Source organism: Piliocolobus tephrosceles, chromosome 5, assembly GCF_002776525.5.
Source record: "Piliocolobus tephrosceles isolate RC106 chromosome 5, ASM277652v3, whole genome shotgun sequence".
NCBI classification, from domain to species: Eukaryota; Metazoa; Chordata; class Mammalia; order Primates; family Cercopithecidae; genus Piliocolobus; species Piliocolobus tephrosceles.
Genome location: NC_045438.1, coordinates 100,971,288 through 100,984,298, shown reverse-complemented (window position 1 = coordinate 100,984,298; position 13,011 = coordinate 100,971,288). Strand labels below are relative to the sequence as shown.

The 13,011-nt window shown below is 41.0% G+C and overlaps 1 protein-coding gene across 6 annotated transcripts in view; it reads left to right on the top strand.

The window, feature by feature from the left end:
• The first annotated feature begins 2,216 nt into the window (after window positions 1–2,216).
• The window catches only part of OGFRL1 (opioid growth factor receptor like 1), a 33,962-nt gene continuing 23,167 nt past the window's right edge, over window positions 2,217–13,011 (top strand). For 4 of the 6 annotated variants that reach the window (XM_023195142.3, XM_023195141.3, XM_023195143.2 and 1 more), the window contains exons 1-6: window positions 2,217–2,968; window positions 7,059–7,145; window positions 7,296–7,377; window positions 10,134–10,212; window positions 10,306–10,372; window positions 10,483–10,628. In XM_023195142.3, the coding sequence (XP_023050910.1) occupies window positions 2,735–2,968; window positions 7,059–7,145; window positions 7,296–7,377; window positions 10,134–10,212; window positions 10,306–10,372; window positions 10,483–10,628 (695 nt within the window). In that variant the 5' untranslated portion in view covers window positions 2,217–2,734. The remainder of the gene's footprint in view (window positions 2,969–7,058; window positions 7,146–7,295; window positions 7,378–10,133; window positions 10,213–10,305; window positions 10,373–10,482; window positions 10,629–13,011) is intronic. The other 2 variants (XM_023195140.2, XM_023195139.2) reach the window with 2 other exon arrangements.

Below are 13,011 nucleotides of genomic sequence, written 5' to 3'. Positions count from 1 at the left end.
TTGCATTTCACTCTTCTGTGGGTCAGAAATCTGAGCAGGGCTTTGCTGGGTAGTCCCTTTATTCCAAGTAGGATCGACGGAGGTCACTGAAAGGGATTCAGATGGTGGATGGGTTGGTCTGGAGGATTCAATTAAAAAAACAAAACAAAACAAAACAAAAAAACAGTGGAATCCAACAGGGAGTACTGGAAGGTAGGGCTCAGCTGGTACCATGACCAGAGGATGACCAGAGGCCACACACAAGTGGCCTTTCTAGTATGGCAGTCTCAAGCTAGCTGAACTTTTTACATGGCAGCGTGGGGCTAGCAGAGAGAATATTCCAAGAGACCCCAGTGGAAAATGCAAGGTTCCTTGTGGCTCAACTTAGAAAATCCTAGACTATCACTTCCATATTCTATAGTTAAGCAAGCCACTGAGGCCAGCTCCTTCAAGAGTAAGGAATAAGACTACTTCTCAATGGGAAGAGAGCAAAGAACACGTGGCCAACTTTAATCTACATACACCTAGACCAACTGATGGAGCGCCTGGGACTCAACAACTATTCTTAGACTTTCTACATCAACAATCTTGGAACACTTAAGGCTGGATGGACAATATCTACTTCTGCAATGTGTTCTGGTCTTCTACCAATGGAAAATCAAATCCCCAGCTTTGAGCAGTTGGATTCCCGTGGTATGTGGCTGCCCCACATCTTCTGCTAAGCCATTATAACCAAAAAGTCTTTTTTTTTTTTGGCAGGGGGTTGGGGGGGATGGAGTCTCATTCTATCACCCAGGCTGGAGTGCAGTGGCCCGATCTCAGCTCACTGCAACCTCCACCTCCCAGGTTGAAGCGATTCTCTGCGTCAGCCTCCCAAGTAGCTGGGATTACAGGCGCCCGCCACAAAGCCAGGCTAATTTTTGTATTTTTTTGTGGAGATGGGGTTTCATCAGATGTTGGCCAGGTTGGTCTTGAACTTCTGACCTCAGGTGATCTGCCTGCCTCGGCCTCCCAAAGTGCTGGGATTACAGGCGTGAGCCACTGCACCTGGCCCCAAAAGTCTTTTTGTGCATCCCGGGTCTATTTCTTATTAGCTTCAGAGCTTTTCCTAGTCATAGGATCACACAAGGTCAGAGCTGGAAGGGATCCCAAAGATCTGGTCTCATTTTACAGACGAGGAAGTTTAGGTTCATGTGACCTACTTAAAGTCAGAAACTGATTAGTGACAGAGCCACAGCCTCGATGTCTTGTTGCAATGCATGAAGCATTTACGTAATCCTGATTTATCCATGGAATAGGCAGACAGTTTACCTGATTCTTCTCTTAGAAACAGTCCATCTAACATGATTTGGCTTCCTACTTCTTCATGAAACATTTAAAAAGAAACGATTCATTCCAAGTTCAACAGTTTAATCTTCAAATATCTAGCTTGTTTTTCTCGGTCCATATTTAACAAATGTTTACTGAGCACCCACCAAGTTGACAGCACTGTAAATACAGACACACTTTAAGACGGGGGCTGCCTGGGCTTCCCTTCTAGTTAGAAAGTCAGAAGACACATTTTACAACAGTCACTTTCCTCTGGGTCACGTATTTGATAATGCTACCTTATCTTGAAGTACCTCTACAGGCTGGGTGCGGTGGCTCACGCCTGTAATCCCAGCTACTCGAGAGGCTGAGGCAGGAGAATCGCTTGAAACCAGGAGGTGGAGGTTGCAGTGAGCCGAGATCGCGCCTCTGCACTCCAGCCTGGGCAACAGAGGGAGACTCCGTCTCAGAAAGGAAGAAAGAAGAAGAAAAAAGTACTTCTATAACACAGTTCTCCCTCCTTGTTTCATTTGCAGGAGAGACCAAAGGGCCAAGGCTTCTTCCCTTAGAAACAGCCATATGTTCTATGATTCCGAGATTTTTGCCTATCCAGAGCACCAATTTGGAGTGGGTATAAGGTTACCCACAAATCAATGTGATCATCCAGTTGTTACTATTCCTTTTGTTTCACGAGACGTTCGCTCGTTAGGCTCATTAGATGAGGTGACTGATAGCTCTGAGTTTTTTAAGACCACACGCACTCTAGGTGGCTGCCCTAAGTACAGTCGTGGCAGCTGGGATTTCCTGTTTATATGGTGCCCAGCACCATCAGCTTTTGTCTTCTGCTGCAGCTAAAGTGTCTTCCTCCTGGACCAGGGAGAGGGGGAGGGGGTGCCGACAGGACCCGCCTGCTGACGGTGATACCTCCTCGACATCACGTCCACGCCAGTCCTAAGCTCCCGGAGCTGCGCGGGATCCCTCTTCCCGCTCAGCTGGGAGATGCCCCGGGAGGGCGTCCCCCGGCTCCGGGCTGCGAGGGTAGCAGCTGACCCCGATCCACTCCGGGGACCGCCGGGGGCCACGTGAAGGCAGCTGTTCCGGGGAGAAACGGGGAAGTAAGGCGCGGCCAGGGGCCGGCGGCCCTCGGCTGGGGGCCGCAGTTGGCTCCCCCAGGGACTCTGGGCAGGCGGCCTCTCCCGCTTGTGGGGAGGAGAAGGAGCCGGATGGGCGGGTTCAGGCGCGCGCGGCGGCGGTCCCGGGGCCGCCGGCTCCTCCCCGCGAGGGTGCCTGTCCGCCGCTCGCCGCGCTGAGGCAGTGCGGGGCGGGCGCGCCTAGGCTGCCGCCCAGCGCCCTCGCAGCGGCCATGCCCGGGCCGTAGAGCGCCTGCCGCAGCCCGCGCCCCGCAGCCCCGCAGCCCCGCAGCCTCGCGCCCGCCGCCGCCTCTTCAATGGGCAACCTGCTCGGCGGGGTCAGCTTCCGCGAGCCCACCACCGTGGAGGACTGCGACTCCACCTGGCAGACCGACTCGGAGCCCGAGCCCGAGGAGCCAGGGCCGGGCGGCGGCAGCGAGGGCCCGGGGCAGGAGCCCGAGCAGCCCGCGCAGCCCCCGGAGCGAGCCGGCGGGCGGCCCCGTGCCAGCTCCGCGCCGGACGAGGACGCCGAGGCGGCGGGCGCCGAGCAGGTACGCGGCCCAGCGGTGGCTTCGGGTCGGGCCAGGGCGCCCCGGCGCCCCAGAGGGGCAAGTGCCAAACCGCCCTCGCACTGGGAGGGCAAGGGCGCCAGGGGGCTGCTCGCCACTGCGACCCGACCCCTCCGCGCCGCGGCTGACCTGTCTCCAGGTGGAGCCCGGGGGCCTGCAGGAGCCCAAAGCGCCGAACCCTCCTACTGCCGGCCTGGGGCCTGGCCGAGGGCACGGCTCAAGGCAGAACCCAACTTGAATGGGTGTTTTCTTTGCCTCTGCAGCGCAGCTGGGTTATGCGAAGGTGGGGTGGGAGGAACCTGTCTAAAAATAGAGGTTTGTGACAACCCCTCTAGTCCGTGTTATTGGTAACAACAACAACAAAAATTACTCAGAATAAGGTGGGGCTACAAGTGCAGGCAGCCAGCGCTCTCTCCTACAGTGGGGTCTAAACCGTCAGAAGTGTAGGCCCCCATCTGAAGTTCGTACGTCACTGTTCTGCCCAACTCAGGCCTTTCAACCTAGGATTCAGGGTATTCTTCACGAATCTTATTTCACCAGAAGACTTGTTGATCCAACTGTTTGAACCGTTTGACTAATACAGCTTGGAGGAGAGGTTAGGCAAGAGATACGTAATCCCCTTAACCTCTGATGCACTGAAAATAATCAGGAACTTTAAACAGGAGGAAATATGTAGTCCGCGCCCTGAAAAAGTGTGCATCCTAGATAGAGGTGGTTCAGGTTTGAGCTCCGCATTAGGCCCTTCTCTTTATCAGCTAGGGGTGATGGAGATTGGGAAAACGGAGCCCAAAGTCCAATGTGACCACAGGGTTTTGGGGGAATCATAACCGAAATATTACAGCTAACACTGCCTCAACCATCTTGATGATCAACTCTATTTAGGTGAGGAGAAAATCATAAAAGTCTTAGTGCAGGCTCTGTGCTAAACATGTTATTTAAGTGACCTACAATTTTGGGGTGGGGGTTTGCTGTGTGGTCTCCATTTTAGGGAAAACTGAGGCTTAGAGAGAAAGGAAAACTTGCCCAAGATCATTGAAGGAGAGGATGATGCAAACCCAAGTCTGTCTATCACTGATATCAGCGCCTTGGACCTGTGGAATTCTGAATTTCCATCTGCCCCTGTGTCTGGTTTGCTGCTGTTGTTTTGCATTGCTAATTCAATCTTATTAAATTATTAGATGCTGCATTCTCATGTTTTTCTCTTCCGTTTGTCTCCCAATTAAGTAACCTCCTACAGAAATTTGGAATATCAAAAAACACCAGCTAAGATTCAATCCAACTTACCAGGTCCATCTATATAAAACATTTTAATAATGTTCAGTCAGTTAGTTGCAACCCCAGTAACTAGTAGACTACACCAGCCCTCCCTATTCCCTTTTAATGATTAATTTTTCTTGTTAGTATCACCATCTGACTTCCCCAAAAAATCTGCTTTTCAATTTTGCCTTTTGACTGACAACCCTGTTGTCTATTTTTCAGAGCCAATCCACTTGCAGGTAATACTGGAGCTACTTTTAAAGCTATCCCAGACTGACTCCTTCACACCACTTCCATTGCATCATCCTAGTCCCTCTGAATATTGGACAAATGATGGGGACATTAACCACGACAGGGAAGTCTAGGGAGAATGCAGCTGTGGAGGTTAAATCAAAGATTCTCTTGAGTTTGATATCCTATTAGACATCCAAGTAGAGTTGTTAGGTAGTTAATTATTTGTTGGGTAGTTAAATTACATCTATGAATGGAGACTTAGTCCAGGACTAGAGTCCTCAGCATCTGAAATCAATGGTATTTAAAGGCATGGGAAGATAAGGGGTTATCAAGGAGTGATGACGAATGAGGACCCTAGGCACCCCTCCATTTAGAGGGTGTGAAGAGGAGGAGGAGCCAAAAAAGAAGGCTGACAAGGGGGGCCCAGTGAGACAGAAAGTAAACTAAGAAAGTGTAGTATCCTGTAAGCCAAATACTGACAGTTTCAGGAAGGAGGGATGCTTTAATTGGCCCAGTGCTGTTGGGAAGTCACCTGAGGTGAACATTAAGAAATGGTTTGGCAAGATGGAGATTTATTGGTGAAGTTCACAAGAACTATTTTTTTGGAGTGCTGAGGACAAAATCCTGATTAAGGTGGGTCAGGGGAAAATGGGGAAAGAAGAGAAGGAGACAAAGTATGGGCAATTCTTTGGTGGTGATCTACTATAAAAAAGGAGTAGATATATGGATCTGTAATTGATGGTAGGCTTGAGTCAAGGATGTTTTGTATGTTTATTTTAATATTAAAGATACTGCAGCATGTTTGTTTGAGATCCAGAAGAGAGGAAAATTTTGATGATCCAGGAAAGAGGAACAATATTGAACAACAGAATCCTTGTCTGAGCAGGTGAAAAGGGTCTGGATAGAGTCCAAAGGGAATAGGGATTGGAAGAGCAGGAGCAGATGCTGGCAGGACACAGTCATTCTTATGATAATCCTGAGAAATAGGTAGGGCATGAGTCATTAGCTTTATTTCAGAGATGATAAAACTAAGATTCAGCTAAATGATTTGCTTAAGGTCTCACAAATACCAAGTAGCAGCGTTAAGATTCCTAGTCTTCTGACTCCAAGTCTTGGGCTACTGATACTACACCAAGGTTTCCATATATCCTTCATTTTTTAGTGTGACTGAGATTGATTCAGACCTGGACTTGAACCCAGAGCCTGGGATTCTTGTTCTTGCACTGTCACTGGACTCTGGATGGTGTGCAACTTGTCTAAGCTCCTGATACCTTGTTTCTAAGATGGAAATACTAATTAACTGTCAGTCAGGTGTGTTTTAAGAATCAAATGAAATAATGCCTTTTGACTGTCAACCCTGTTTGTTGTCTATTCCACTATATATGTAAGTGCTTTGTAAATGGAGAGTGCTTTCTATACAAATGTAGGATGATGATTCATATGGTTGTAGCTCAGGCTAAATAGATTCAGAAATTTGCTAGGCAGAGCTATTTTGAAACTTGTGGCAAGGACCAGAATTGAAGCTTTTCCTTGCTTATGTAACATGACAGAGTAACTAATGTTAAGCATCAGAAGATTTGGTGTTGAAGTAACTCGGTACTTGTAGTAATAGTGAGAATCACACTACTTCAAAAATGTGTGAAAATTACTTAGAGGATGCCAATCTGTCAACACAGATGGAGGACAGGGGTTGAAGAGAAAAGAATTTGGGCAAAGCTTTTAATGACTCTTAAAGGTCTAAAGTTTTTCTTTTTCATCTGTGTCATCAGCACTTTCTCATACATTATAATAGTACATATAGGGAATGCAAATCGATTATATTAACCCACATCTTATACTTTAAAAATCAGTTCATGATGATAGGAATTTTGCTTAGAGTTTAAATAGTATGAGTAAACTTCTACATATAAGTTATTTCAATCGGACATCATTCCATTTAAGAGCATTTTATTGCTTTGTGTGCATATATTTTAAATGTTTATATCACATTGTATTATTCAGTGAACAGATGATTATTCATGCCTTTGTGTACCTGTCATGGTGTTATAAAGGATGGAGTTTAGAAAGATAGTTTGTTTTAAAATCCTTTCTTTTCATAAATATTACTTGACTTCCAAGTACAGCTAAATGTTGCAAATTTAATGAAAATTTTCTTTGCAGAATTGATTTAGTATCTTATCACATTCTTAATATTATGTAAAATATTCTGAAGTAAGTTTTATCATAGAATCACTTGCATAATCCTCTAGTAAATAAATGTATTGAATTCCTTTTGAATTCTATTTCTGATGGCTATTGATCAATAACATTGGCCTCTTTCGGTTTTTGGTTAATAATAAAGTGTTTTTTTCAGTAATATATCTTAGGACAAATACTATTGGTTCAAATAAGAAAAACAGGACCCTAAGAAATATTGCTAGTAAGCGTTATTAAAGGAACATTTATAATATTTTCATTAATCTGAACAGATTGACAATTTTCAGTGTTTCTTTATGGCTCTTCCTTATAAGTTTGTTCTGGAAATTTCTTTGTGAAATTATCTTGCGTCAACATATAAACAGAGTTTCACTTTTTATTTCAGGGTGGTGATTCCACTGAAGCAACTGCCAAACCAAAGAGAAGTTTTTATGCTGCGAGGGATTTGTACAAGTACCGACACCAGTACCCAGTAAGAGTATAGAATGTTATGTTCTAAAATGTAAACTATTCTCCTTCTGTTTTTAAATTTTTATGGTGCCACTGAGAAAACATGCACGAAGGGTCCTTGTACCTTTACTGTATTTCTATGTGCTAGAGACTGATTTATTTTTTCCTTTAGCAGAACTTCAAAGATATCCGATATCAAAATGACTTGAGCAATCTTCGTTTTTATAAGAATAAAATTCCATTCAAGCCAGATGGTGAGTAATGTACTACTTGATAAATTGCACTTTAAATAATCACATACACTTGGTTATTCTTTGTTTATTTTGTGGTTTGTTCCATTGATTGGATTTACTTTGCTATGCAGTCTAATGTGTCCCCCACATCCTAGACCATAGGTTTGTGAGCATGCACTTGGTAAATTCTGGAGGAAGAGCTATGGATTAATGGTATCTTCCTTGTCTACATCGCTATTATCTGAAAGATAGTAGGGACAATTTTTGTGCGAGGAAGAGAGAGGAGATGTATAGACCACAGAATTTTAGGTAATTAAGGAACAGTAGAGAAGATCAAATTCAGCTTTCTCATGTCAAAGATTAGGTCACTAGGACTTAAAGCTTAGGTCACTTGATTGCAGGTTCTAGAGTCCACTGTTCTTTCCATTGTACCATAGCTGAAAATTATTTAGCATGTGACTGAAAAGTGCTGTTTGTATTTAGAATTATCTTTCCTGTCAGTTTTCAGATTCAGGTATCAGGAATCTACAGCAATTCCTGTTTGGAGTTCCAATATTCTGGGAAGGGAACTGCAGATACAGTAGATCTCCATCCAACTCTGCCAAATACACTTGTGTCCTTCCCAACTCTGCAATTGCTCTCCTAGGATATTTTCCAAACCCATAGTGAGAAGATGCAGCTGCTATGGTAATATGACCACAACATTGCATATTTCATTGAGGCATCATGCTGTGGTTCATGGTGGTCATCCTAATTTTATCTAGGTCACTCTAGCAAAGCTGGCTTCTCTCCCAAGAGCCCTTTTCTGTGTGAGGTGGTCATACTGCCCTGGCTTCTGCTATTTGCTCTCAGTGGAAACTGAGCCAGTTCCACAGCACTGTGAGTCATGGAATGAAGGTGATAGATTGCAAGGCTTTCAAGGGGCAGGACCTTGCATTCTTTGGTGAACTAACTCGAGGCAAGAGGTCTAAAGCCTGGATGGAGTTTGGGAGGAGGGAGTCCCAGTATTGTATACCGGCAGACCTACCAGTGTGAGTTAATATTTGAGAACATTGTTGACGTGGCCAGATCTACTTGTCTTTAGCTTTCTGGTATCCCAAAAGTCTGCTGTGATGTGGAGGGAAACCTCTGGATAAAATTGCACAGTTATATTTACTAATGATAGAAATGTGCTGCTTTATTTACTAATGGAAAAATATTGGCTAAATTATTCATTTTGTTAGGACTGGGGGTAGAAAAAAATCTTTTGAAAAAATGCAATGATAGATTGTTAATTTGAGTCTGATTTGAATTTCATACAATTTTCCTAAAGGAATGCCTTCACGTATTAAAAATATTGAACATAAAACTATGATAGTATTTAACTCTATTTTTTTCTACTAGGGAATTTATTTTGTAAATATTAATTTAAAAAGTAATTTCAAGCAATATATTGAATTTTTGTTCATCTTTATTATAAAGTGTATTTTGAAATCTTATGATTGGTGGGGGTCAGAAGTTTTAGCTAAAGTCACATAAAATGTTATCCTAGTTTATTATATAAATTATATTAACTCACTTTCCTCCCTAGTATACACACACATGCACATATGCACACACACAAACTACTTGCCAGTAAGCATAATCTTGCAATAGTATATTTCACTTATCAGGCAGGAGGAGTGCTAATTGGAAAGGAAAACAAATGGAAAATTACAGAGGTAAATGGTTTCAACATGCCAATAAAGCCAACAATATGATTCAAAACAACTTTTTACCAAGACTTCCGAGAGTGGGCCTCTACTGTAAACTGGTGATCTCTGGAGGAAACAAGAATGAGATGAGTTATGTTTGGAGAAATATTATATTGCTGTGGTTTTTTTTCCCTACAAGACTGACTGAATGACTAGTCAATTGTAAGGACTTTGACAGACATAGGAACCAGGAGGATTTTGTTTTTGTGAGTTCTTGTAGGAGAAAAATGGATGGGGTAAAGAGGGCTTACTTCTTGGAACCAGAAAGATCTATGTTGCACTCCAAGATTTACTTTTTTTACTAGTGTGTAACTTTGAACAAATCGCCCAGTTTCTTCATTATTAAAATGAGGATCATAACACTGGGAGCATTCTGTAAAGACTAAGCTAGATAATGTGCACTCTATGTAATATGGGCACAGTATTGGGTAAGCACTTACAACTTTTTCCTATATTTTTCTTTTCTCCCTTTCCTTCCTCTTTGTTTTCTCCTTCTCATTTCTTTTCTTCCCTTTCTACTCCCCTTTCTTTCTTTTTCCCTAGGATGCATTTCATTTTGAACCAATCTAGTATTTAAAGAACTATATAACTCCTAGGGCAAGGATTGGCAAACTTTTTCTGTACAGGGGCAAATAGTTAATATTTTAGGCTTTGGGGGACAGTGGGTCTGTATTGCAACTACACAGCTCTGCTATTGTAGTACAAAAACCGCCATAGACAGTACATAAATGAATGTGCATGGCTATATTCCGATAAAAGTTTACTTACAAAACAGCTGTCAGGCCACAGTTTGCCCAGCTCTGCTTTAGAGTACATTGCCCAACAAAGCCTTCTGCAATTTGAGGTGCTATTATTTTTTTTAAATTAGATTTATCACATAACTGAATATATGGGCATAGGGTATTCATCTTTTTAAAAGCATTATTCTTGTGTGCTATTATTAAATTTAAACAAGTTTTAATATAAAACTCAAGTGATTCAAGTCTTAAAATGCCTTCACAATGTTTTAAATGTCTGATTCATTTTTAAATATTCACTATTTAGGTGTTTACATTGAAGAAGTTCTAAATAAATGGAAAGGAGATTATGAAAAACTGGAGCACAACCACACTTACATTCAATGGTCAGTTACATATTATCTGTCTTGAACCATGTCCTATTTAATCATGTATGTTTCCCAATCTTCATAGAAAAATTTTATTTTTTTAAAAAATAGGCTTTTCCCCCTGAGAGAACAAGGCTTGAACTTCTATGCTAAAGAACTAACTACGTATGAAATTGAGGTAATGCAAACTCATTTCATTTTATACAGGGTGGCCAAATAATATTGCTATTTGACTGTCCTTATAGCTCCTGAATCATTTCAGTTGACTTTTTTCACTTTTTATATTAGGAATTCAAAAAAACAAAAGAAGCGATTAGAAGATTTCTCCTGGCTTATAAAATGATGCTAGAATTTTTTGGAATAAAACTGACTGATAAAACTGGAAATGTTGCTCGGGCTGTTAACTGGCAGGAAAGATTTCAGCACCTGAATGAGTAAGTAAAGCCCCTGTGATAAATCAGGGGCCAGCATAGTTATTTTCCCTTGGTCAGGGTTCTCTGTGAAACACAGAAACAATAACAGACGAGATAGGCCCAGGAATCTGGATTCAAAAGCTAGTCTGAAATGCATTACATTCCTGTACCACATTCTAAAACAAAACAAAACAACAACAAAAAGGAACAAAATTCTAGGTAGAAACACAGCTATTCAGTTTCAGATGTGTTTCTCCCTGAAACCTTCCTATTGCCCACAGCCAAATGTTGCCTCTCACCCTCCTCCGTATGCCACATTTCTCGGAGTTTATTGTTACTGCCTGTGTACAATTCTGTGTATCCCTTCTTGTAGGCTGTAAGCTTCTTGGGGCATAATCTATTTCTAAGCCTGATGCCTTCTTAAATGCATGAATTAAGCCTATGATGGATAAAAATCATTTTATAAGAATGAGATGGGTCCATACTTTTTACTAAAACAGAGAGAAAATTACACTTGTCTTCACTATATTAAGGTAAAAAACAAAAAAATCATTTTTGGGTAATAAGTCCCAAAACTTATGAACATTTTAACATAGTTTATGTGGAATTGTTTTGCTGTATTCATTTGGGTGGATGTTTATAACTTCTGTTAGTGCTCATAACCAAAGTGTATTTTTCTTAATATTTTCTTCATATGCAAACTTGTTTCTTTTTTATAGTTAAATTTTAACGAATTATAGTTACATTTAAACTAATCATAGTTGTATTATTTATGAATGCTGACCTAGACAGCCACCAGCTTTAAAGTACTTTTAAGCATATTATAATTAGCTAAACTGAGCAAATACTAAGAGCAAAAAAATTAAAACCTAAGGAATTTTCCTTTGGCCGCAGCAGTCTGAGTTTTGTGTACCAGTTAACTATTTTTTTGTGTGTTTTTATAGAACTTTCATCTTGCTTTGGTAAGATGGGTATAAATATTAATGTTAAGCCTTCTTTTTACTTTATTACTTATAATCAATGATATTAAAATGGTAATTTGTACTAAAACACTAAAGATATGGACATAAAGCTTTATGTTCCTGACTAGAAGACCCATTAACTTACAACTGAAGTTAAATTTGACTTATATAGGGCACTTAAAGCATAAGTATATATACCTCTACCTAAGCAATGCAGGTAGGTAGCTCTGGACAAAGTTTCTAAACACTTACGTTACACTGTGAAAGAACTACATGCAAGCAGCCTATTGACATGAAAGACAGCAAAAGTAAATCTTTTGAAAGGATTTGATAGTACCTCATCTTTCATGTATATAACAACTACCAGTTTAGAGACTCACCTCAAACTTGTTATTTTTGGTTGGAATAGCAATCTTGCTTAGTTAATTTTTATTGAATGAATAAATGATGAATAAAATATGGTCTTCAGCTTAAATCCTCCTTGGAGTTTTGTTGTCATATCCTCTGATTTATAGGTGGAAACAGAATCTCTTTTTAAGGCTTTAATTAAACAATTTCCAGGGTTGAGGCAGGGGAGGGGAGCCTGAGCTAAGTCACTTCTCACTCCTGTGCCCCATCCTTTCTTTCTGCCACCTATTGTCAGCATAGAGCTTTTCGAGCTGTGAATTAACTGTAACTGAGAATCTGCCAGAAAACATGCTGTTTCTTCTCTAGTTTAGTTGCAAAACATCTTTACTGACTAGATTTGAACAAATGATAGAGGATTCTATGAAAACGTCTATTCTATTTTCTTCTTCAATTGGGTCCTTTTCTGACTTATTGTTAAATGTCGTAACTTATTTGTATTTTAATGTGTATAGCATCTTGAGTAGTTTAGAGTAGGCAGGGAACTCAATATATTTATAGTAGCTAAGCAGAGGAAAATATTGAATCAAGGTGAAATAAAATAACATTGAGTGAACAACTGACCTTAAAAGAGGCAAAATATTTTCAAACATGAGAGTACAAATATATGGACCAACCACTAGACTGTGTTTTCAATTTTGTTTGTAATCAACTTGGATTACTGAATCATTTAGACTCTGGGATGCCTTTTAACTTTTATTTTCTGTTTCCTACTTCTCACCTTGTATGTCTTCTCTCTTTACCTCCCTAGTCTTCCTGCAATTTCAACACTATTTGCTACCCTTAACCTCTGTCTGGAACCTCAGCTTCTTTCTTTTGCCTATTGTGTAATCCTAAGATGGTTTGTACACAATAAGGATTTTAGCCAGTCTCTTCTATACCATTTAGTCTTTCACTATGACATTTATTACAAGTCATACTGAAATACCCAATTGCTTTATTTTGTAGTTTTGTTCTAGGATGCTCATCATCATTTTTTAACCCAAGTTTTTGTCCTTTTATACTTTTATATAAATATTTTTAATTGGAGAATATAT